General features: G+C 40.5%; 1 protein-coding gene across 6 annotated transcripts in view; it reads right to left on the minus strand.

Moving 5' to 3' along the window:
• The window catches only part of tsc2 (TSC complex subunit 2), a 33,634-nt gene that overhangs the window by 1,743 nt on the left and 8,186 nt on the right, over positions 1-23,705 (minus strand). For 4 of the 6 annotated variants that reach the window (XM_085460042.1, XM_085460044.1, XM_085460043.1 and 1 more), the window contains exons 11-34: positions 22,639-22,782; positions 22,254-22,391; positions 22,046-22,149; positions 21,817-21,898; positions 21,348-21,503; positions 21,140-21,259; positions 19,773-19,895; positions 19,587-19,693; positions 19,327-19,492; positions 18,837-18,959; positions 18,608-18,742; positions 17,176-17,365; positions 16,996-17,089; positions 16,811-16,913; positions 15,658-15,752; positions 12,505-12,645; positions 9,481-9,642; positions 9,220-9,381; positions 7,282-7,394; positions 6,769-7,011; positions 6,276-6,524; positions 5,572-5,661; positions 3,008-3,162; positions 1,391-1,998 (exon numbers count right to left, since the gene is read on the minus strand). In XM_085460042.1, coding sequence (XP_085316168.1) covers positions 1,391-1,998; positions 3,008-3,162; positions 5,572-5,661; positions 6,276-6,524; positions 6,769-7,011; positions 7,282-7,394; positions 9,220-9,381; positions 9,481-9,642; positions 12,505-12,645; positions 15,658-15,752; positions 16,811-16,913; positions 16,996-17,089; positions 17,176-17,365; positions 18,608-18,742; positions 18,837-18,959; positions 19,327-19,492; positions 19,587-19,693; positions 19,773-19,895; positions 21,140-21,259; positions 21,348-21,503; positions 21,817-21,898; positions 22,046-22,149; positions 22,254-22,391; positions 22,639-22,782 — 3,803 coding nt within the window. The remainder of the gene's footprint in view (positions 1-1,390; positions 1,999-3,007; positions 3,163-5,571; positions 5,662-6,275; positions 6,525-6,768; positions 7,012-7,281; positions 7,395-9,219; positions 9,382-9,480; positions 9,643-12,504; positions 12,646-15,657; positions 15,753-16,810; positions 16,914-16,995; positions 17,090-17,175; positions 17,366-18,607; positions 18,743-18,836; positions 18,960-19,326; positions 19,493-19,586; positions 19,694-19,772; positions 19,896-21,139; positions 21,260-21,347; positions 21,504-21,816; positions 21,899-22,045; positions 22,150-22,253; positions 22,392-22,638; positions 22,783-23,705) is intronic. The other 2 variants (XM_085460046.1, XM_085460045.1) reach the window with 2 other exon arrangements.

Genomic DNA, 23,705 nt, shown 5'->3' on the forward strand with positions numbered 1-23,705 from the left:
AGCAACACAGCTTCTGGTACCAAATATCTTGTTTCCATGCCAAGAGATATCTAGACATTTCTATTCAAACATCTGTTTATATGGATGAGGTTGCAGAACAATTTCAAAATAATGGTCCTCGGCATAAAATACCAAAGACTTTGTGCACAGAGGTTTCTCCAGATTTTCAGAATTTGTGATATTATAGATATCCAAAGGACAAGTTAGAAAGTCCACATTGGATGCCCGTGATCTTCAGGCCCTACAGGTGGCACTGAAATAAAAACAGGTGTGATTATGTCATGGAAATCATTGCATGGGCCCAGGAACACTTCCAGAAATCACTGTGAATACAGTGCCTTCCACAAAGAAGAAACCACATGTGTACATGGTCCAAAAACACCGCAATCTTTTCTGGGCCAAAGCTTATTTAAAATGGGTTGAGGCAAAGGGGAAAACTGTTCTGTGGTCAGACAAATGGAAATTTGAAATTCTTTTTGGAAAATGTGGACAAGGCATCATCCAGACTAAAGAGAAGGACCATCCGGCTTGTTAGCAGCACTCACGTAATATCTGATTAGGGTATTGGTGGTGCATTAATGTGTATGTAATTAGGAGTGTGAACATCTGGAAAGGGACCGTCAATGCTGAAAGGTATACACACAGGTTTCAGCCTTTTTCCAGAGAAGGCCTTGAATATTTTAGCTAGACAATAAGAAACCCTATACTGAATCAATTAAAAAGCATGGCTTCATAGTACAAGAGTCCAGATGCTGAACTGGCCTGCAGTCCACATCTTTTGCCAACTGAAAACATTTTGGTGCATCAAAAAAGAGCAGCTAAAATCCTCAGAAAAGAATGGGAAGTCCGGATCCCTGACCTTTACAGACTTTTGTTAAAAAACAAAAACAAAGGGGGGGTGCTGTACAGTGATAAACATGGCCTTGTCCAAACTTTGAGGCCTGTTGTTGCCATAAAATTCGAAATGACAGTTTAAACATTTGACATGCTTTCTGTTCTAAATAAAATATGGGTTAATGAGATTTTGAAATCCTTAAATGTTTTTGTATTTATATTTTAAACAGTGTCCCAAATTATTCGGAGCTGGGGTTGGAAATACACCTCTATGCACGGCCTCTGTTCTTAGAAGGTATTCATAACTATTTCCAAATGCTGCATTGCAGTTTCTGTCCACGTTCTGATTTTTCATCACCTTAAAAAAAATTTTATTTAAAAACACAGTTGCAGCACATAATTAAAAAAAAATAAAAATTTGCTCACTAACAGGGTGACACTTTTGATCTTGCAAGTCAAAATGAGCTTACTGACTTTACTTGATACATTGCATCATTAATTTAGCAGAAACACATCACAGAAGCTGCAGCAGTTTCTTGTATAAATCGTGTAATACCTGGGGCTCAGTCCAGAGATTTTCTCAGTGTTGCTGGGACCAGGTCGACTGTGGTAAGCGTCCCTCTCCGCCCGCCTCTCCCTCCTGGAGGAGGGGGCTGAGACTGAGATTGTGTGACCTCTGGGCCGGTGGCCTCCACTGGGGGAGATGGGTGCAGATTGTACTGGTGCTGGTGGAAAAGACAACCTCATCCCCGCTCCTCCACTCTGAGATGACGATACAGCTTGGCCTTCACCTGCTGGGCTTGGACCTCCCGCTACATTAGTGTCCACTCCAGTGTTTCCCTCTACCTTTTCTTTCGCAAACTGGGGCTGCTGGGGTTGAGGCATGCCGTCTGAGGGTGCTCTAGGCCGTGACGTGTCAACCATCGCACTTTCTGACTCCATAGCAGCCTTGGCAAAAGCTTCAGGTAATGTCTGGAGCTCAGGAGAGGAGCTGGACTTGTTGAGTCCATGACCCTGGGACTGAGTGTGTGTCTGGAAGGGAAGGTCAGGCCCCTGGCTTCCTGGAGTGGATGGTCCAAAAGGGGGCTGATCGATTGGAATTGCTCCCTCACTTACTTCTTCCAGGGTTGACTTTTCATCATCCTGACTTGAGGTGGAGGAGGACTGAAAGTGAGAACAAAAGCTGTTTATTTAAAGTACTGCAATGAAAGTATGCAAGTTTTAACCACAGACCCCACTGTGACATCACCCACCAGTTTAACTCCTGATTAGCATTTACAAAGAGGGAGGGTGTGAGCTAAATAGCCATGTAACGGTAAATGGACTGGTTCTTATATAGCGCTTTTCTACTCTGTCTGAGCACTCAAAGCGCTTTATACAACTAATTCATTCACCCAATCACACCCATTCACACAAGCACTTCTAAGCTTAAGTATCTAACATTCATACACATTCACACTCCGATGGATGCATCAGAGAGCAACATGGGGTTAGTATCTTGCCCAAGGATATTTGGCATGCAGACTGGAGCAGCCTGGGATCGAACCACCAACCTTCTGGTTAGTGGCTGATCTGCTCTGCCACCTGAGCTACAACAACCATGTCAATCACATATTAGCCATACCCTAACTCATCTCTTTGTCATCTTTTTGACATTAAATGAGACACAAAATTCCTCCTTGAAATAATCTGGAAAATGAAGGTCATGCTGTTTTGAATCATTAAACATTGAAGACCTTTCTGAGGTCACAGAAGTGAGCAGTAGGATGACACAATCAGACTTCCTTTTGCAACAAGAACCTGCAAGCTGTTTCCATCTTTTATATACATATATATATATATATACACACAGGTTTTAACTATGGTTTTAACATGCTGCCAAAGCACAGCATGGGTTGTTAAAGGCGCTGCTAAGTGAGTCATCAGAAGCTGCACTCCACTTGGCTGCTACCCATTACAGCAGTGGCAAAGGAAAGCCACTTAAAAAGAAAAGCTGACAGTTTATAATCAAATAGCACAGGTGACGCAAATGATGGAATAAACAGCCTTGAGGTGCAGGCACTGACAGTAAAGCCACAACAAGTGTTTTAATGGATGTGCACATGGTGATTTGTTTAATGCTGCACAAGACATCATTAAGTCTGCGTGTGTGGTTTGGTGAACATGGTCCTACCCTGCTGAGTGTTTCAGGAGGAGTCTTTGTAAACTTATCAGCAGCTATGAAGATTGGATCAGACAACATTGGCTCAAACTCTGCACTCCCCAGCCATTCAGGCGGCGTGTTTGCTGTAGCAATTCCTGATCCCTCCTCCAGCACCACGACAGAGTCTACAGGAGGATACAGCCACAACCATGTGGGTTATAAGTCAATGCAGGTATATGAAAGCAATGCACGCACACAGACACACAAATCACAGTCTTGTCCACTGTTAGTCACACAATCAGAGATACACAAATATGCAGGTGGTAAGACTAAAGATTTTATCAGCTGTCAGTAGTAATCATGACAACAACACCTCACAAACATTCTCTCTAAAATCTCAATTCAGGTTAAACACACAATAATTCAAATAAGTCATTGTAACAGAATCATATACATCTTCTCAGGCAAAAAAAAAGAAACAAAGCCGTGTGGCAAGATCATGACCTACAGTGACATCAACATAAAATCACTGAGATCAGAGGCAGATTTATCAGTGCGGCAGGCAGCATCACTAGTTCGTTTACTCATTTTCTATCAAGTTGCATGCATCGTTTTGGCTGCTGGTTATCTCATCCCAAACGCACGGCAGCTACTGCAACAGCAGCCCAGACCAGTCTTGCATCTCCCAAACAACACATTCAAAGAAGAAGAGAAACACAATCACAAGCAGGCACATTTGATTTTTTAAGACCCCCAAACTGCAGCTCAGAAAAAGTCTTCATCACCCTACTGGTTAACCAGTAAAGCAAGGAAGTGCATCATGTTGCTTAGATGAGGTCTGGGCTTTTCTGTTGACAACATCAGAGGGTCAGAGGTTAAAGGTCAAAACCTGGGAGTATATTTCAGAAACAGAAGGGTTAGAAAACTTATTCAGGAAGAAAAAAATATAATGCAGAAGATGTCCAAAAAAACAACAACAAAAAAACAAAAAACTGAATCATGATTCATCTTTAGGTGTCATTTGGCTGACTGATTCCAGCGCAGACATGTTTTCATTAGCAGTAAGAGAAACCCCCGCCCCGTGTTAATAGAAGACTAACGGTAAAGCAGAAATGCTGAGTATCTATACTTGCACAATCTTTAAGGAAGCAACAGCAGTTCTTTCGCATAACACAATGTGATTGGTGTGCTTGAGAATCCATGGAAAATGATGGTCCTCCCCATTATTTCTTAAAATTAAATGGAGACCTTTTGGAAAACACTGGAATTTTCTTGTCTAAACTTAGATGAGAAAACCAATTTCACTCTCATATCTGTTAAATGCGAAAACTACTGCCAAAAGCTTTATACCGCAGCATTTTTAAAAAAAAAAAAAAAAAGGAAGACTTTATTAGTTGTCTCACAACTTCACAGTAATGACTTTCAGAAGAAAAAAAACTGTACAACTGTCAATTGTTAAATATGAGAGCAACAACTCAAAGTTGCTCAACAACACAGGTGTTGTGTGACAAAAGCCTATTTCCTAGGAATCCCCAAAAGACTGGATTTTCCTGAAGATAGCAAAAGAAAACCGTCACCAGTTGAGGGCATCTTTCAATTTCATTTTTACATAGAGACAGGCTAAATAAATAAATAAATAAATAGAGAACTGGGAGAAAAGAATACCAAGTTCTGAAAATGTTACAGTGAATTTATTTCAGCTAGTGGTTGTATTTTTTTATAGAAAGTAGTTGTAGGGGGGAAATATTTCTGGGTTGGAAAATTGTCCAAAAATACTCTAGTCACTGTGTTAGCATGAGTAATGCAAAGAAAAACGTCACTTTGCATTTGGTAAACACAAGGCATTGTGTTTAACAGGCATGTTATAGTTTCCACGAGTGCACTCTAAGGTTGTGAGACAAATTCATCACTGGCGTGAGGCTCTGCGTGGATATTCTGCCAGTAATTTTGTAACTGTTCGGACTCATCTGGACACACAAAACTACAATGGACTAACTACACACACACTCTTACAGGGGACTGTAAGCTGATGAATATAATAACAGTGACTATTCGTTTGTGGTGTCTGCTGCAGTCTCCGTCTGCAGCAGAGTACAGTTGCTGCTTAAATTGCTCTAACACTACAAAAAGAGCAGAAACTATGCAGCCATCCTGCAAGTATGGATGCTCAATTGCATCCATAAGGTCCGCATCATCAGGGCGTATAAACACGGCCCAATTTAACTGATTAAAGAAAATTCTGACACTTAATTTCCATAAAGCCACAAAAAAAAAAAATTGTTTTACATTTCAGCTTTTGTAATGATCTAATATCTTCACTCTGCATAGCTCCAATGCTTCTGGTCTTAAAAGCAGGATCAACAGCATTCCCTTCTTTTTGCTAGCAGTCGCCTCACCAGAAACAATAGACAGATATGAGATTGGTATGAAGCTTCTCATCTAACTCAAATGAATCAGGGAATATAATTAAAGAAAGATTCCTAATCTGTGCTTGCAGACTGCTGTGTTGTGCAAGTGAGAAGAAATATACTGCACCAGGAGTTTTTTGGAGGGGGGGTAGATAGATGTGGGGTCACACACGTGGTGGACGGTACCTGCCCAGGAAATGCTCCTGTGCAACCTGCCAGGGGCTGGTGGGCCTGGGGGGGCAGTGCCCATACCCAGAGAGCAGAGAGAGCCACCCACTGCAGGCGAAGTGCCACATAACACACCGCAGCCAATCACAAACCAGCATGGGTGATGAGGATGAAGAAACATGTAAAGAAACCAATCAGAACAAGGGAGGAAATCTTAAGTGCAGTTAAAAATAAAATGAAAAGAAGGATGAAAGAAAGAATGGGGGGGGGGGGCTGATGTCCTGAAGAAACTTGAAATGGATCCCCAAAACAAATAAGATGACTAAAATAACAGCTCACTGAAACAGAGGCACCTGCAACAAAAAGAACATGTGATTTAAGGCAGTGATATCTGACAATCAATAACCTGAATGAATCCCAGCTGGGCTACTGAACACCTTCAGGCTCAAATCCAGCACTTACAGGCAATTTAGCATTTCACTTAGTCCATTAAAAGGGTATCAAGGACATGCAGTCACGCAGATAGAAGGGTTGCATTCATGCGTAACATTACATCATACTGTAGCTTCCTAATCTGGATATGCTGTTTTTAATTTCATTGATAACAGCAGGATCCAAATTTTCCGGGACCAATAACTCATCAGCACTTATACAACACAAGAAAAACGTCACAAACTTTCTGATATTTCTTGCTTTCTATGCCCAGACAAACCATTTCTCACCTGTGTTGGAGCGCTGAATCAGGTTTGCCTTTCCTCCAACACTGCTGTGTGTTTGGGTTAGGGGCTCAGAGACAGGAGCTGGAGCAGGGACAGCTGTGCTAGCAGGAGCACTGGCTGTCTGAGTGGGAGGTTCCTTCACTCCCTCCATTGCCATCAGAACACTGGAGAGCTCTTGCAGCGGCATGTTGCCAAGCTCAGATGAGAAAGGGCTAGGTGGGTTCTCCAAACACATTAGCCAGCTTGTGTTACCTGTGACGACAGTATTAGAGCCCAGCACAGAAAGCAAGAGTGTCAGGGAGCACATAACACAAACAGCAGAAAGTATCTTTAAAATGAATGCCTATCATTTACCAAAGCGCACTGAAAGGTATGTGGATGATTCTTTTTTTTTTTTTGTTCCCCAACAGTCACCTTCTGACAATACTCGCATAATAACGAAACACAGAAAGTTTCTACAATAACTGTAGAGGGGACATTCTTAATGGTGACATACCTGACGGTCTGCGTATGAAGATCTCTGCCCAGCCTTGTGTGAGCATTGGGGCAAATTCAGCCAAGGTGGGGTTGTCTTTCAGAGTAGGAGGCACAGATGGAGTGGCAGAGGTGGAAGAGGATGGACCTAAACTATCCAGAGCAGGACCAGAGGAGGGAGAGAGTGGAGCAGTCAACTCACCCTCAGAGGGAGACACCAGAGGACTGAGACTCTGAGCTGGACCGGCACGTAGAGCATGACCACCTGTAAGTCAAAGCCAGATTTCTTTATTGTAAAGTCAGACAATCAGAGAAAGCACAACAACATTATTACTTCCCAAGACTCCTACATTGAAGACTGTAAGTCAAAGAAAGCAACAGCATGGTAACATAGAAATAACTTTTAGAACTGAAATATAGACAGCAACGTATCATTTTTCTACAAAAGCAGTGTTACCTTCCTAGCAACAGCAAAAAAAAAAAAAAAAAGAAAATTTAAAAAAATTACATATTTGTTTTTTTTTTTTATTTCTACCTGACATGGAGCGAACTCGTATGCGTGCAGCTCTGTTGTGCTGCTGGCTTGACTGTGACTCCAATTTGGCTGGAGCCTCTTTGGTCATTCGGGTGTGTAGTGATGGGTCTGACCTGCGGGAACAGGAGAGCAACATTATTGCTAACAATCCAAAGTGGTTGCAGGCATGCTAGCTGCTCTGTGACCAGTGTTGGTCACGTTACTTGAAAAAAGTAATCAGTAACTAATTACTGATTACTTCCCCAAAAAGTAATCCGTTACTTTACTGATTACTTATTTTCAAAAGTAATTAATTACTTTTAAAAACACCATTTACAACCTGAATAGGTGATAAAGCGATAGATCTTTCAGCCCAATTCTACTTTTTCTGCATAATCCTTCATACAAAATGTAATCAAATGGAAAAGTCTCTTTTTAAAACTTGTTTTATTAGTTTTAATCTTTTAACTTTATGCATCAAGCAAAAACTTAATTATATGCAACATTCTCTGACTGGAAGAAATTTGTTTAACATTTAAACCAATTTTCTGCACATTCCAGCACATAAAATAAAATAGTTTTTTGTGTTTACACTCAGTCTTACAAATAGATGCAAGTAAAACACAGCAGAAAATAAATAAAATCAAAGACTAGCGGTCCTGTTGCTCTATTTTCTCTATTATCCGCGAGTTTCTCTGCGTTTCCCATTACGTCGTTGCGCACTCGATGCTTGCTTGGAAGTTTAGGGGTTTTTTTCGCTGTAAAAAGAAGTTTTCTTCCCACGCACAACGGATGGTAATGTTTTTGTCACTTTTTATGGAATCAAACTCAAAGGTCAGTACTTCCACGCTTTAAACGCTGCACGCTCATATTTTCTCCCGCACTTGATATATTATCCATTGTTGATCTGCATACAGCTGTTGTCACGAACGTCGCACTTGCTTACGTCACTGTCATGAGACATACTCGCAAATTTAAAAAAAAAAAAAAAAAAAAAAAAAAAAAATCAAAATTTTAGTAACGCAGTAACGCAGCGTACTTACGGGAAAGTAACAGTAATCTAATTACAGTTTTTGCAATAGTAATCCCTTACATTACTCGTTACTTGAAAAGAGTAATCAGATTACAGTAACGCGTTACTGCCCATCTCCGTCTGTGACACTGTTGATCAACTTAGTTTATCATTTTGGAATTTGTTAATTTTGTAATTGTTAAATATTTAAGTTCAAGTTTTAATGTCAACAGTTTTGCTATTTTTCTTAATTGCAGGTTACAATTTTTTTACATTTTTAAAAAAAAAATTTTATTAGACATTTTGTCTTTAAGAATTAAGCTAAAATGATTGCAATTTGTCCTGAAGGGGAGGGGTCTAGATCAATATTTCATGGCTATTCATCCACTAAATGTCAAAATATTTTACTCAGAAGGATAAATGTCAACCCCATGGTGGCACTACAGGGTAAATGCCATGTGGTAGGTGGTCTATTGTGTTTATTTCCAGCTCCATCGTTTCATTCTTAGTCTTCTTGGACTAATAGAGTAGCTTTGTATGATTCCCATTTCAAAATAATCCTATATTTATCTTCTTCTGGGCCTCTAGGCAGCTACTCAGTTCAACCTGTGTGTGTGTGTGTGTGTGTGTGTGTGTGTGTGTGTGTGTGTGTGGTCACTCTCCTTTTAAATAGCTTGCCTTCGGAAACTAATTGTCTCAGCAGCAGGTATGTGGGGCTTCTATGCTGACATTACACAGAGCCAAGAAGATCTGTGTTTAGAGCAGCATAATGCTCTTATAATTAACTTTTGGCCCACCGGCTCACCGGGAAGAAAAAAGAAAAAAAAAAAAGGGAAGAAAGTAAAAGTGGAGCATCTCTTTGATTAAGTAAAGGGTGATAGATAGAGTGAGGTCTGGCAGTTGAAAGCAGACAAATTCCTTTTAGTATGTGTGCAAGCATGCATCACCTGGTCAATTCCCCTCCTCCTCCTCCCAGGCGATCAGCCATGTCCAGGCCCAGCAGCGCTTGTGTTCTGACCCCTCCGCTGGTTGTTATGGTGACCAACTTGTTGCCCACCAACCAGGTCATACTGCGGCCTCCTGCTAACAGGAACTCTGCGATGGGAGACCTAAGAGAACAGAGGCCAAAATCATCACTCTTGCTGCTTTTTCCAACTCTTTTTACAAAATATGAGCATTAAAAAAAAATTATAAAAAATTCTTCCAACCTCTTGGGAAGTGCAGAGAAGTTGGAAAATACATATCGGGCCATCATGTCAAGACAAGTCTCTGTGAGCTCTAGGTGGACAGTTTTCAGCCCCTCGTCGGCCTGAGTTACTGCATTTTCATCGGCAGAGCCCAGACTGCATGTGGTGGTTGAGGTGTGCATCCTAAAAGGTGGAAACAAAGAGACAAATAAAGAACAGCAAAAGGTGGAGAAGAGCGAGTTGAAGGTGCAAGCTCCTCGCATATTTAATGTGTAAAGTGCACAGAAACATGCAGGTTCTGATTTATTGGTTCAGAGAAAACTGCAAGAAGAATCACACAATCACTCGTGCTCATGTCCGTGCCTAGATCACATTCATCACAAGCACACATGGAAACGTGCATTCATTTGTTTACAGTTGGGTTCATAAGTATTTGGAAAGGATTACAAATTTTGCATTTTTGCCTCTGTATACCATCACATCGGTACTAAAAGAAAGCAATCAAGATGTTACTCTAGTACCTCAAAATATTGCACTGTTTAGGAACTACAGCCATTGGTTCAGAAGAAAACTTTGGTATCTATTGCTGGGAACTCAGTATGTGGAAAGTTTAATGATTTTAATGCATTCCCCAGCCTTGTACCCAAAGGTTAACAATAAAACGTAAGCGTAAGTTGATATGATAATGTAAAGAGGCAAAATTGTGTACACTCACTGTCTAAATATTTACGGACCCAACTTCTTATGCTCAACCACCATATGATGATTACATTTTCTCTAAGTGCACACGCAGAGACACATGCTGGGACAAGTAATACATAGCTTTGCATGCCCTGATACCACACTGATTCTCCTTCTAAATGTAAAAAAGCTCTCTCTGCGAGGGTAAAAGGATCTGTAATATTTTGATGCAGAAAAACCAGCAGGTAGAAGCTACGTGTGACTCGATGTGTTTAACGGTATGTTAATGTTTCCACTGAAGTCAAATCTTTCAATTAGCATTCACTGTGCAGCAGCTTTTTGTATTCACAAGAAGCATTTCTCCGTGCTCTATACAAGAATCAGTTTGGAAGCAAATTTACAGATGTGAACATCAGCTCAAGGGAGATAATGGACGTGTTTTGAAAGCTTGCTGCTTAGAAGTAAACATGCTCAAAATGAGCAATTTACAGCAACACTCCAGCCCATGTTACTTGCCAGATGTTACTTCTCCTCACAGTGGGGAGTATTAAAGACATGCGGACTGTTTTTCAAAGCCAAATTATAAAGAAATGCAAAAATGAAAGAAAACATCAAAGATTAAAACAAGAAAGTAGTGATGCAATGGATTAAAAAAAGAGAGCAAGAGGTCCTTAGTTTTTTGTTTTCTTTTGTTTTTGTTTAAAGCCTCCATTCTTCTTACCTATAGGTCAAATTTAAATACTCTATGAAGGTTAGGGAAGGTCTAGGCTGGTAGGAATACAACTATATTTTCAGAATTTCAAAGATTTATGTAGAAATAGTGTTTTCACTTTAAATGTATTGAGCATGAAAATATAGGCACACATACAGACTAATACTGGTGCGTAGATCTTTTGTATGAGGCTCAAAGAAATCTCTCAAGTCCCAGAATGTGAATCAGCAACTATTCAATCACATTTTATAACTACTATTCTTCTACTGACGATGACTTATTTTTCATTTCAGTGTTTAATGGACACATACTCCAAAAACATGACCATGACAGACTCACGACTGAAGCAGTACGAGGTTTGCTGCTTTGTCATACCATCACATGCTATTGTACTTCAATTCACTGACATTACCCAATTTAAAGTAAAGAAAAACAAATGTAACCTTATCTAATCCCATACAGTTTTTCCAATGAAAATGTCGCCTTGAAGACTGAAAGCTTTGAATGCGGTCACGTTATGCTAGATGGAGTAAGTGTCCATATGGAGGTGAATTTTAAACCCAGTTCACACAAAAATCAGCTCTGAGAGCAAAAGCAGATTATCAGCCAGTCAACAGTTAAAGCAGGTTAAAGAGAGCAACACTGCAGTTGTTTAGTCCCACTAATTTTGTGTTTGTCGTTGAACATTAAACAGTACTTTTAAGCATATACAAGTACTGAGCTGCTGCTGCCATCTGGTGGCAATACTAGTATGACCTATGACAATCAATTGGTGTGAGCAGCCTCATCTAACAACTGCAATGTTGCATTGTACTTCTTCCAGATGCCCAAGAAAGTCAGCCAAGGACAGATAAGCATATGACGATTAGTGAGGAAGAGTGTTTCTGTGGATGTGCGTGATGTGAATGATGTGTTGATCAAACTGTTAAAAGTTCATCTCAACCCAGCTAGTTCTGAAATCCCGCACTAGGAGATTGCCATGGTCATAGCAGTACAGTGGATGTTTCAGTGGAACAAAACAAAACTAAAATTATGTCAAGCAAGCAAACAAAAGCTGTTGTGTTGCTGTTGCCAGAGTCACTGGTCGAAGAAGCAGATGTGCTCCCAAAGCAAACAGAGGGAGCCAAAGTAGGGGGTTGCAGTTGTTTACAGTGAAGTTTATAAAGATCCCACCACTGCTTTGCACCAGTTCCTTCTGCCATTCATTTGTTGTTAGGCGAATCAAAATCAGTCAGCAATGCACCCAGCACATAAAAGACACATACTAATAAAATCAAACCAAAGCAAAATGTAAGAAACAAACAAACAAAAAAGCAAAATCTGTGTTAGAGCAAAGTGAAAAACATCAATAAAGTGAAAAGATGCTTTCCCACATCTTCAACAAACACTGCATGCAAAAGCAAATCAGAAAAAACAACAACATTGAAACCAGCACAAATATAAACACAGCCCAAAACAAACCAAAAAGGTCGACACATAAACCTTCCTCCAGCATGCACCACCCACTCCAGGTGCCCCTGGCAACAAATCTCCCCAGCAACACCCCCCCAAAGACGGACAATGACCCTAGACCCCATCAATCCCATGAAGAAAGCAGTAAGTGTTTGGGTTGTTATTGGTTTTTGTTTTGTTACCCAGAAGGCTCGTCTAACCTGCGGACCGCATGTTCGGAGACGCTGATGCTGCGGGAGCGGAAAGCGTCCATGGCTGAAAGGTCCCTCAGCTCTTTAACTGGAGAGCTGCTGCTATTGGCTACCGCTGCTGCTGCCTTTGCCACTTTTGCTGCCCGCAAGCTGAGTGGTGAGGAGTGTCCATGGCAAAGGGCGAGGGGGATTGGGCCCAAGATGGAGTAACGGTGGCGTTGGGGCAGTGAGAGGACGGGGTCATCGTGAGGGTGGTGGTTTGGGAGTGTGGAGGAAGTGTGGTGTAAAAGTATACCAGGAGACAGCAGGAATCATCACCAGAGAACCAGAGCAACATGAGCAGGTGGATCAGGAGCGCACGCCACACATGGAGAGGGGCAGGGTACAAAGGAGAGGGCCACAAAGGTCAAAGGGCAGCGTCACATGAGGAGGGAGGGATCAGGAGCAATGTAGAAAGGATCCAGGATGACACAACCACCCCCAAAACCACAACCACACCAAACACAGGGGGCAGTGGAGAGGGGGAAGGGTCAAATAAAGGAAAAACAAAACACGGTGAAAATTAACAGCAGTGAACATTATGAATCAGATTACAGGAGAGTGGAGAAAGAAAAAAAAGAGGGTTAAAAAAAATAAAAGGATACACGCCAACTAAACAGAAAACAGAGAAGCTACAGCAGAGGGGGAAACAGCTTCTGCTATTCAGAAAAGAAAATACACAGAAAGTATTCAGGAGAGCAACAAAATAAACATTACTTCACACAGCAGGTTTGTAGAGAAGCCAAGGACTAGTACAGAAGTATAACCGTAGGGATGAACTCAGCACAGGCTTTATGATAGAAGTTAAAACACAAGTGAAACATAAAGCTGGATGAAACCAGAGGGTTGAAGCACAGCAGCCTCGGACTGGACCAAATACTAGTTTAGTATCATCACCAAATAATGTATGCATTTTTTATGTATGCAAAAGGTAATGTTTGGACACAGTGGAACGTTTGCCAAGAACATTTTAAGAATTAAATTAATTTAAACTTGACATTCTGACCATCATCCTGGTGGAAACTGAGCTGAGGAACTCCAACCTCATTATGAGCAATGAGCAGCACAAGAACTGTGATACCAGAATATGGAAAACTGAAACCATTATGGAAGAATTAATGTTAGCAGAAGCATTTTGGATTACTGTGGAGAGCTGCAACAAGGATTTGCTGTTTTGTTTTTTAATTACCAAGTTAAAAATACTGGAAGGGCTTCATAAAAATCTAAGACAATTTGTTAACACAAATCTAAGAAAAGATGGAAAATTAATAAAAATGCCACAATAAACGTGAGCGTAAAAGTAGAGATCACATTAGGAAAAGAGGAAGATGAATATTATAGTGTCTCTGAAATTCACTGGGTAAACTCTGGTTTAACTGGGATTTCTACACCAAATACTTATTTTTAAAACATGTATTTTTTGTGTATGGCAACATTGGTGTCTCCATTTTCTTAAGACGTCGTCCACAATCAAACACCTGATTAATCAGAAAAAGATTAAATAACTACAATTTTGTAATACGCAATTTTAGTTGCTGACTCAAAAAGAGACAACCACTGGTGTGCCTGAATATTTACCTAGTTGGATATTCACTATTTGAGCTGGATTTTGATTTTTGAAGTGCACATTTCAATTTTTTTTTAGATAAATCAGCGTGTGCAATCACACTTCAGTCTCTCCCTATGATGCTGCCTTAGCAACTTTTCATAGCTCTCTAACAGCATATTTATTTATTGCATTTAGAAAAACATCTATAGACAGAATTATCTCGCCTGTAAATGTCTTGCCCTCCTGCTACTGCCTCCACACTCTCTCCTCCTGCTTTGTTCAGCGTGTGAGAAAACAGCAAGCTACAGCACTCATACCAAACAAAATAATAGACCTATCACTTCTAACTTTCTCACAAAGGAGAGCTGCAGAAAAAGTGTAGTTAAGACACAGAGTAGTCAAGTTTGAGCTTCAGTTCTGCGATGACTCCTTGCAGAATCTACACAGCAGTTGCACTTGTACTTGTGTGCATGTGTGATCTGCATTGCTCTACCCTCACAAGCAAAACTGAGCTGATTAGTTTGGACTTGGCGATAATTACTGAACAAAAGTTACTTTTAAGGAAACTCGGGAAAGAGAACATTTTAGTAGCAACTGAGTTGGGGATTATGACAGCTTTGGAAATAAGAAAAAATAATGATGCCTACATTGACAGAATACTGGCTATTACATTAGCATAGTAAGCAAAGTAAAAACTATCACAGCCTAATGCATTTTGTTAATGGTTTACCATCTTTACATGGTAAAACACTTTACAAGTGGAATGACAACAATCTGTGTCTTTGTAGTTACATTTCTTGGTGGGTACTACAGCATAGCATATGCGGTGGCACAATTTAAAGCAGTATTATTAATTAATGCAAAAAGACCCCTGTTAAGTACCCTTCTCTCTGTGTTACAGTCTAGAGTGTTTTAAAAAGTTACTTTGTACATGTTTTTAAATGTACACTGTTCATGTGTGGACAACCAAACAACATTCACACTTTGTACGAATGAGAATGGCACCTTGCTGAGAAAAGCTTCTTTATCGCTCTGTGTGAAAGATGGCGTGTATTTCTCTTTGTGTACATGTTCTGTGGTCACAAACAGCAGTCAGACGGCACAGTGTGACAGGGGGAGGGACACCCTGTACCTCTTACTCATGCTATTGCTAGGGATGTACTTTTGTGAGATACAGGTAGTGAAAGCAGTACACAAACACCCGAATAATGATATATAATAATCCACAACAAATATAAACTAAATAAAGGCATAACATTATACAGGTGTTTATGCCATTTTGTCCACCGTCTGTATGACAAATGAGGTGACTCTTGGAAAAATACAAAATAAAAATAAGTGGTGGTATAAGAACACATTTTAAAACATAAAAAAAGCATAAACAGATAAAATGAACTAATGATCACCATGGCAACCTGAGAGGTGTCACTGCAACCATCAGTACGAATCATGCTGAGTCCCCTGTTACCTTGGCTACCCCCAACCCTTTACCACAACAGCAGCCACGTGGGCAGCGTGCGGTGCTGCTGGTTTGTACATTACTGCTGGTGACTGACAGTGAAAACACAGTTTACCTCTTGGGTCTCTCATTGAGGCTGGTGCTTCGGGCACGAAACGGACTCTGCTCATGACTGTCATCGAATGGCAGAAGGGCGTTGGAACGCAAACCCTGAAGGAACACAAAGAAAGGAACCAGATATGCAAAACAAAAGTGGTGACCCAGATTTACAGATGATTACCAGTTGTGCCCCCTCTGCTACAGGTTTCTCAAACTTCACAAGCATCCAGATGCACCTAACTGGACATGTTTCTCCTGAACAGTACAAAAGTTCAATGAAACATCTCTCTGGAGACATTTGAGGTTAAAAGTGTGTTGTGCAGTTACTTAAGCCACCATTGCCAGAGCAAATAAATCCAAGTGAATGCCCAAAAGTGCATTAAGAAGCTGAGACCTCAACTTTTTGCAAAAGAGAAGGGAACAACTATGTGCAATGCAATTCAACACTATCAGAATGCAATGAATAAAAAGTATGAAGTAATAAGTAGAACTGACAAATCCAGTGGAAATATCCAAGGACAATTTAAAAGAATGTTTCAACATATGCTACAATATGCTAATTTGCCTTTTTGTCAAGAGTTCAATTCTCTGTACAATATAAAGCTGCAGCCTGAAGCTGTTAGCTCAGCATAAACACAAAGAGCTGGTCTGTTCTAATGTGAGGGTTATATCTCTGTTGCTTTCCATCTCTTTCTGGAGAAAATACACCAGGGTCACTTTAACATTTTCTCATCTGAGTTTTTATGCTAAGCATAAAAAACAAGTGGAAATGAGGGTGGTGAAAACATTCTAAGCCCACTACTGACAAGAAAGCAATCAAACATAAACGTGTTATCTGATAATTACTGGACATCAAGTTATTCTCAAGAACTGAAGGAAGTCCAGAGAGCCTTGTTTCAGATTGCATAAGAGTTTGTAAAAGTTGTTGCCTTTTAATTAAACTATCGTTAAAAGTCTCTGAAAGGAAGACACTTTCTTTTATAAATGTGTGAGCAAGGACAAGGTCCTTTTCAGCGACATTGATTTCAGTGTAGGAGCTACGCATCTGTACTCTCTCTTAGTACTGCATTATTTCTTTTCCTTATATTGTTCATGTGTATGAGCAGGTGAGTAACAGTAAATTCAGCTTCAGGTTTGAAGGCTCTTTTTTGTCATTCACTGTGGTGTACCTTTGTGATATACTGAACAAAGTCCTTGCGGAAGGGTAGTCTGCAGCGTATGAACCACATGGCAATCACATGGTGGGCCAGGGACACAATGTACTGGTTGAACCTGATGGGATTTGAAGAAATACTCAGATCAGAGTGAGTCTCTGCATCAGGGAATACAAAATGTCACATGTGCTAGGACTTACTTTGAGGGGTTAGTGTAAGGTAGTGAGATGGCAAACACGCTGACATACTGCTCAGCTACAAAGTTGGCATACAGATGGGGAAGGCGCACGAGGGCTGTGAAACACAGTCAAAAAAAAAACAACTGAAGACTTTGGCCTTCAACAATATAAAAGAATACAGGAAAAGAGAAAAGTACTCACTGGAGAGAAACTCGAGCATAGGAGATGCCATGGCAACAGTAGCAGAGATGTGAGTGAGCTTGACGATAAGAGCAGGAAGAAGCTTGATCATGATATCAGGCATCTCCACCGTGCACATTGTAAGGGCCACCACACATTGCTTGGCACAGCGGTAAATGAGCCCAGTCTCGAGGCACTGAACCAGTTCTCTCTGCATGTATCAATGAAAGGATGAATGTAATTCCACTTGTATGTTTCCATATACACTCACCAGTCACTACATTTGGTACACCTTGCTACTGCTGGGTTGGACTTTACTTCACCTTCAGAACTGCTTTAATGTGTGGCATATATTCAACAAGGTGCTGGAAAGATTTTGGTTGTTAACATGACAAAATGACAGAAATGCTACAGATTCGTTGCCTGCACATCCATCACTGTTCTATCACCACCACCAAAAGTGCTTTATTGGATTGAGGTCCAGTAACTGAGAACCCCATCTGACACCATTGACAGAGTACAGGATGGATCCATGCTTTCATGTTCTTTATGCAAAAGTCTGACGCTACCATTCAAATGTGTCAGCAAAAATCAAGACTCATCAGACCAGGTGACATTTTGTCAGTCTTCTGTTGTCCGATCTTGATGAACCTGTGCAAATTGTAGGTTCAGTTTCCTGTTATTAGCTAAGTATTGACATCCGCTGCTGTAGACAGCTGTTTCAAGTTTCAACATGCTTTGTAAAACATGGATGTAAGAACTGATATTTAAGTTAATGTTGCCTTCCTATCAAAGCAGTCTCACCATTTTTCTCTGACTTCTTATTTGGACCATTCTCTTTTGATCAGCACTAGCAACAACACCATGTTCAGAGACATTTAAATCGACTGTCTTCCCCACTGTGATGCTCGTTTTGAATTTCAGCTGTCCTCTTGACCAGGACTACAAGCCTAAGTGCATTGAGTCGCTGCCATGTGATTGGCTGATTAGACATTTACATTCACAAGCAGTTGAATGGGTGTCACTAACACTCCATGGACTCAGCGTACACACCATGGAGACTTTGGTGTGTACGTGCATGAATTTTGTTTAAATATGAGTTCTAACAGTAATAGAATGCAAATGTACAACATAGTCAGGCTGCACATGTAATTTGCCAGTTCTGTAATGCAAAGTCTGTCTGGTATATGATTAAGCTAATCTGATCATTCACAGCAAGAAAGTGGGTTTCATGTCCTGCCTTTTCCGGTACTCTCAACAAAACCATGTTATTTCTATCTAAAGCAGAGTACATCCTGTTGTTTGCTGCATGTGAAGACAAGCAACCTGGTTCCAACCTAGTTTTCTCAACATAGCCTAAAGTTGTTTTGTAGATGCTAGCATAAAACTTATCATAGTATCCTGTGAGAAATAGCACAGAAGGTGTTTGATTTCTGCAGACTAGTCTTTGTACCTGTCTTGACTGCTCCAAGTAGTTGTGGTAGGAGGTAATTGCTGTAAGAACGGGAATCACTGCCAGCTGAACATCTGTGCGAGAAAACCCCTCTGGAGTCTTTTTCAATCGCTCTGAGATGAGACGATCTGTCACCTACACACGCAGAAGAGATCAATAAAGATTGAATTCACTCACAACATAATATCCAGTGTATGGATCTGTATTTATGTGCATAAAGTCAGGCTACCATGCAGCAGAGTGTAGAACACAGCTGATCTAAGTTGCATGGTGATGTGAGCAGCAACACTTTGTACTGCAGCATCCATGGCAGCTTGTCAAGAACCAGCTTCAGCACCTTCCAATCCGTCTCCTGTAAGAGAGATAAATCATATCCGAACCTTTTACAGATAAAAGGGAAGTCACTGCAATTATCGGTCACTGCTTCTGCATTCTAACAGCTGCAATGCCTATGATTTAATTCTGATATGAATTCAATACTGTCTGCCAATCAGAAAAGAAACCTGACTTAAAAAGACGAGCTAAATGGGCTTGTTCCAGGGGGGTGCATCTAGCCCCAGTGTAAGATATCTAAGGATTACTCTGAACTTAAAATGTATAGCAACTCTAGTTGAGTCTAAGAATAAAGATACAAAACTAGGCATGAGGCCAACTGTTTAACCACAGAACGTATATATGAACTGTGCAATGCTGTTTGATACAATAATTATTGTGTGTACCATCTTGAGGCACTGCAGGAGGACACTGAAGGCAGGCGAATAGGAAAGGTAGGCTGAGCGTGTTGAGGCTGCTGAACTGGGAGGAGCAGCAGGAGGAGCAGGGCTGCCAGCAGGAGGAGAGGTTGAACCTGCTGGCTTCTTTTCACCAACACGTTTCTCTGGTTCCCTGAAAAACAACAAGAACAAAAGCAAGTGACACAATGTTAGAGAGCTGTCAGTAAGCTCAATACCTTTAGTAAAGGAAATGTTTGTGTTCTCACCCTATATCACAGTAGCAATAAGGGCTGAATCTCATGACACCATCTTTGTTTGGGACCCCAAGACGGTGAAGAGAGTCTGCACGCATCATGAGGAAGAAGTCAAACACCTGAGAAGAAAAAGGAGGAATCAACAAAGAAATGATGTAATAAGAGGTAAAAACATTTGAGCAGTGACAGATCACCTACCTTTAGTCTAATAGTGGAGGCGATAGTTGAACAGTACTTGTTCTTGTAATGAAGCTGCAGGTGGCTGATAAGCAACTCATAAACACGACTCGCATGGCTGGCTGGCAGACTGTAAAGTTTGCTCTGTCAGAAGAAAAAGGATAACATGTTATCACCAGGTAAAATATAATAAATATTTAGTTTATTTGATAAACCTTGATAATCTTAGTTTTGCTAGCTTAATGAAAGTCTTAGGCAGCATGCAACATTTCATATCAATTTAACACACTATAAATAGTTCACTTCTAATAGTTTGTTTTGTTTTTTTTCTTCCATCTCATGACCCTTACCATGTACCTAACAGTTGGCTAAGTATCATGAAATGCAAGCACATGACACCACACTGGCAAAAATATCCAACATTACAAAACAGTAATTACAGACACAACATAATTACAGACTTTGCAGAGTGGTCACCAAGAAGGCTGAAATCTATCGTCATCAACAGTTAATGATTAGAGCTTAATTATGGGATTAATAACTGCCGGGCCAGAACAAGAAGCAAGTCTTGAGTCTGAGCGATTATGTTTAAGATTTTATAAACTTCACACATTGCTCCAAGGATCGATTTTTATTGTAAATCAACTTTGTTTAAGAAAATACAACATTTGTATTAGTCCGTAGATAAATCATGTTTTGCTGTCCAGGTATATACATCAATTTACATTCGATTTATATTAATAAAACTGGATGACACCTGAGAAGCTGACAGGCAGGTCTGTTAAGCTTGCGACATTAAGCATTAGTTTAGTCTTTCCATCATTAAAAGTTTTAGCTGCTAACTCATTTCATTAAGAGGATTTTTTTAAGTTACGTAAGCAGCAGCTAGCACTAGTTGGAAAAAAAAAAAGTTTTCCTTTAATACATTTTTAGGCCGGAGAGGGCAGTCGATAGGTATGTGTCAGATAACCAGGTCAGAGTACAGTCACTGCAGCATGACAGCAATGCAAAGACGCAGTGAGGCAACATAACAAAAACTGTTTTGGGTTTGGTTAATTTGGACAAATTAATTGTCCAATTTTTTGTTTGTGAATTACATTTTCTTTGCTTGTTATATTCTCAGCGTTTTGTGCCATAAAGAGATCTTTGAGCTCTTAATGGTAAAATGTCGCCAAATAAAATGACATTTACAGTCTGACAGCAGTCAACAAAGCCAATTTTAGTCCATTTTAATGTGTATTGAATTGTTCTGGGGGGAGGGGGATTTCTCCATTGATTGATGTCATTTGATGCCCTACATTGTGATAAGTCACTGTGGAAGAAACTATGTCTTAATATTCTATTTTAACTCACCCACAACTCTTCACATCTACTACTTTTATGTATACCTGCAGGATTTCAAGCAGGCCCAGAATAGCAGTCCTGACGTCCTCCATAGGAGACTCTGCTGTGGGGTCTCTCTCAGAAACCTCTAGGGGCCCTGAACACACCAGAGAGCGGCTAGACACCTAAAAAATAATTATAAAATGGAGAGAAGTAATGACATTGTGACAGAAATGGGGCGGTTTTGTGTGATTGCATGTACTCTTTTTGTACCCGTTCAATGATGTCCAGCAGGCTGGTGAAGTGGTGCGTGTTGCAGCCCTCAGCGAGGTCTACTAATAGCTGAGTAGCCTGTTTTCTAACTGCCAAGTCCCGGTCTTCAGCAATCCCACTGAGCTGGGGAATCACCACCATTTCAATCAACTCATCCTGGAGAAAAAATAGAAAATAAGCAAAGAACACAAAAAGGAAAAGTATGATTTTTTTGAAAATCATAAACGGAGCTTGTACAAATGTGTCAAACATTTGTACAAGCTCCGTTTCAAAAATAAATTGCATGTAAATAAATTTTGGGAGGCTCAGAAGTATGTCAGCATCTGAGTGGTGCTTGCTACTATCGAAATATCTTCTTCAGTAAAAATTGGAACCATGGCAAGAGAAATGCACCAGAAGCTTTTCAGTCTGGACAGCGGACTGGAATTACACAGGTTTCTGATGTGAGCGTGTATGAGAGAGCACAGACCTCATAGAGCTGCCGGTTGGTACTGAGAACGAAGGACAGGATATGAAGCACTTTGATTCTTATCACACTGCGAGTCTCGTTCCTTTCACAGAGCAAAAGGGTGAGATAACAGAAAGGGACAGCGGAGATTAAGATACTTCAGAGATAGAACAAGAACGAGATCGAACATCACAAGGATAATACTATAACCTCCCTGAGATATATACGTGTGTCAGTGTCTGTGTCCTACCTGAAGAATTTCTCCATGAGCCGGTGAAGGCTCTGAATCCAGCCTTCTTTAGCAGGCTGGATAGACTGAGCCCTGTAGGAGATAAGTGTCAGCACTGATGCATCCTGCAAAAGATAAGATTCAGATTAGTGGGGGGGGGCAACGCAGTGTAAGAGGTCTAAATTACAACAAAAGTTGGAGGAGGACAGAAGATAATCAAAGCACTAACTGGTCTTTTATCAGCACATTTCTCCACCAGGCTGAAAAACTTCTCAGTGGAGCCGTGGTAACCGTTTTGTTCATAAAGCTCTTCCACGGTGGTCAACAGTTCATAAACAATGGCCTTTAGTTCCGCACTGCCTATTGTCTGTGAAAACAAGAGGCACACCACTTGGTCAAGCTAGAACCATTACTTTTTATTCTGTATACTCAACCAGATAAAAACATAAAAATTAAAAACTACAGCTCTGCATATTTAATTTGGAAAAAGTCCTTCCTAAAACAAGCCCAAATGGGATTTGGGTCTCCAGCTGGAATCAAACAACAACAACAAAGGTGTTAACTACTACACTATGAAGCATGGTCAATCACAAGTGAAATATATTTTCAAGAACCTGAATCTGTTGCAACAGTCGCTCTATGATGCCGAGTAGGATGTCCCATGTGACCACTTGTAGCTCTTTACCGTACTTTTTGATGAGTCTTGTTATTGAAAGAACAATTTCGTAGGAGACCACCTCGTTGGCACATGACATGGCCTGAGGGACAGAAATAAAAGTCACTTATTCAGCACAGTCATCATATCAAGTGCAGTCATTTTACCCCCGTATAATCTTTCAACCTCAGGTTTGATCTAAACACATGGCAACAACTTAAAGTTTGACTACATCCTGCATGAAAGAAAATATCTGTATGACTTTGAACACAAAAGTGAAAATCTATGCCACGGGTTTGGAAGTCAGACAGTCTGTTCTTTTCACCCTATTGTGCAGATTTCCAGCTCCATATTTTTGATGCAAAGCAAAGCTATTCTATATTAGAGCATCTTTGTGTCAAAATTATCCTCATTTATCTTACAATGGACCTTTTTGCAGCTCCTCTTTTGTCCGCTGTCTAAAACAAGCAATTTTAGGCCTCATTCAATCCAGAAGCACAAAAAAAGTTTCATAATTCTTTGATTTTTTTTTTTTTTAATGAATTCTTAACAATAATAAAGCCACAAAGTAGAATATTATCCCGAATTTAAAACCACTTCTTTAAGCCAATTTTCTACTTACTGGCTCCTCCTTGCAATCAAAAACATTTGAAAACCATGTGAGTGGGGTTGCTGTGCTCACAGACAGAGCCCTGTGCTTGAAATGACCACAAGAACGACTAGCGATGGGAATCAAGAACAAGTTCTTGTACACAACAAGTTCCGAGTAGCCCAGTTCCCTGGAACTGTTAGTCTGCTTGCCTATCGAGCCCGCTTATCGGTTCCACTTGCACTACAATCAGCCAATTTGTTTGCGGGTCGGAGGTGGAAGATGGTGGCACAGTCTACAGCATGGATATGAACATTCGTTTTATTGCACAAAATGACGAGGACATGATAGTAAAGTGGAAACTGCATCAGAGACAGAAACTGCAGTATTATGCTGGTAGCACAATTTTGGCTCATTGCAAGCATCTACAGAGACCG

The sequence above is a fragment of the Copadichromis virginalis genome, linkage group LG6 (assembly GCF_057382275.1).
Source record: "Copadichromis virginalis isolate Kocher_CV1m ecotype Utaka linkage group LG6, C_Virginalis_male_GT1.1, whole genome shotgun sequence".
Classification (NCBI taxonomy): Eukaryota; Metazoa; Chordata; class Actinopteri; order Cichliformes; family Cichlidae; genus Copadichromis; species Copadichromis virginalis.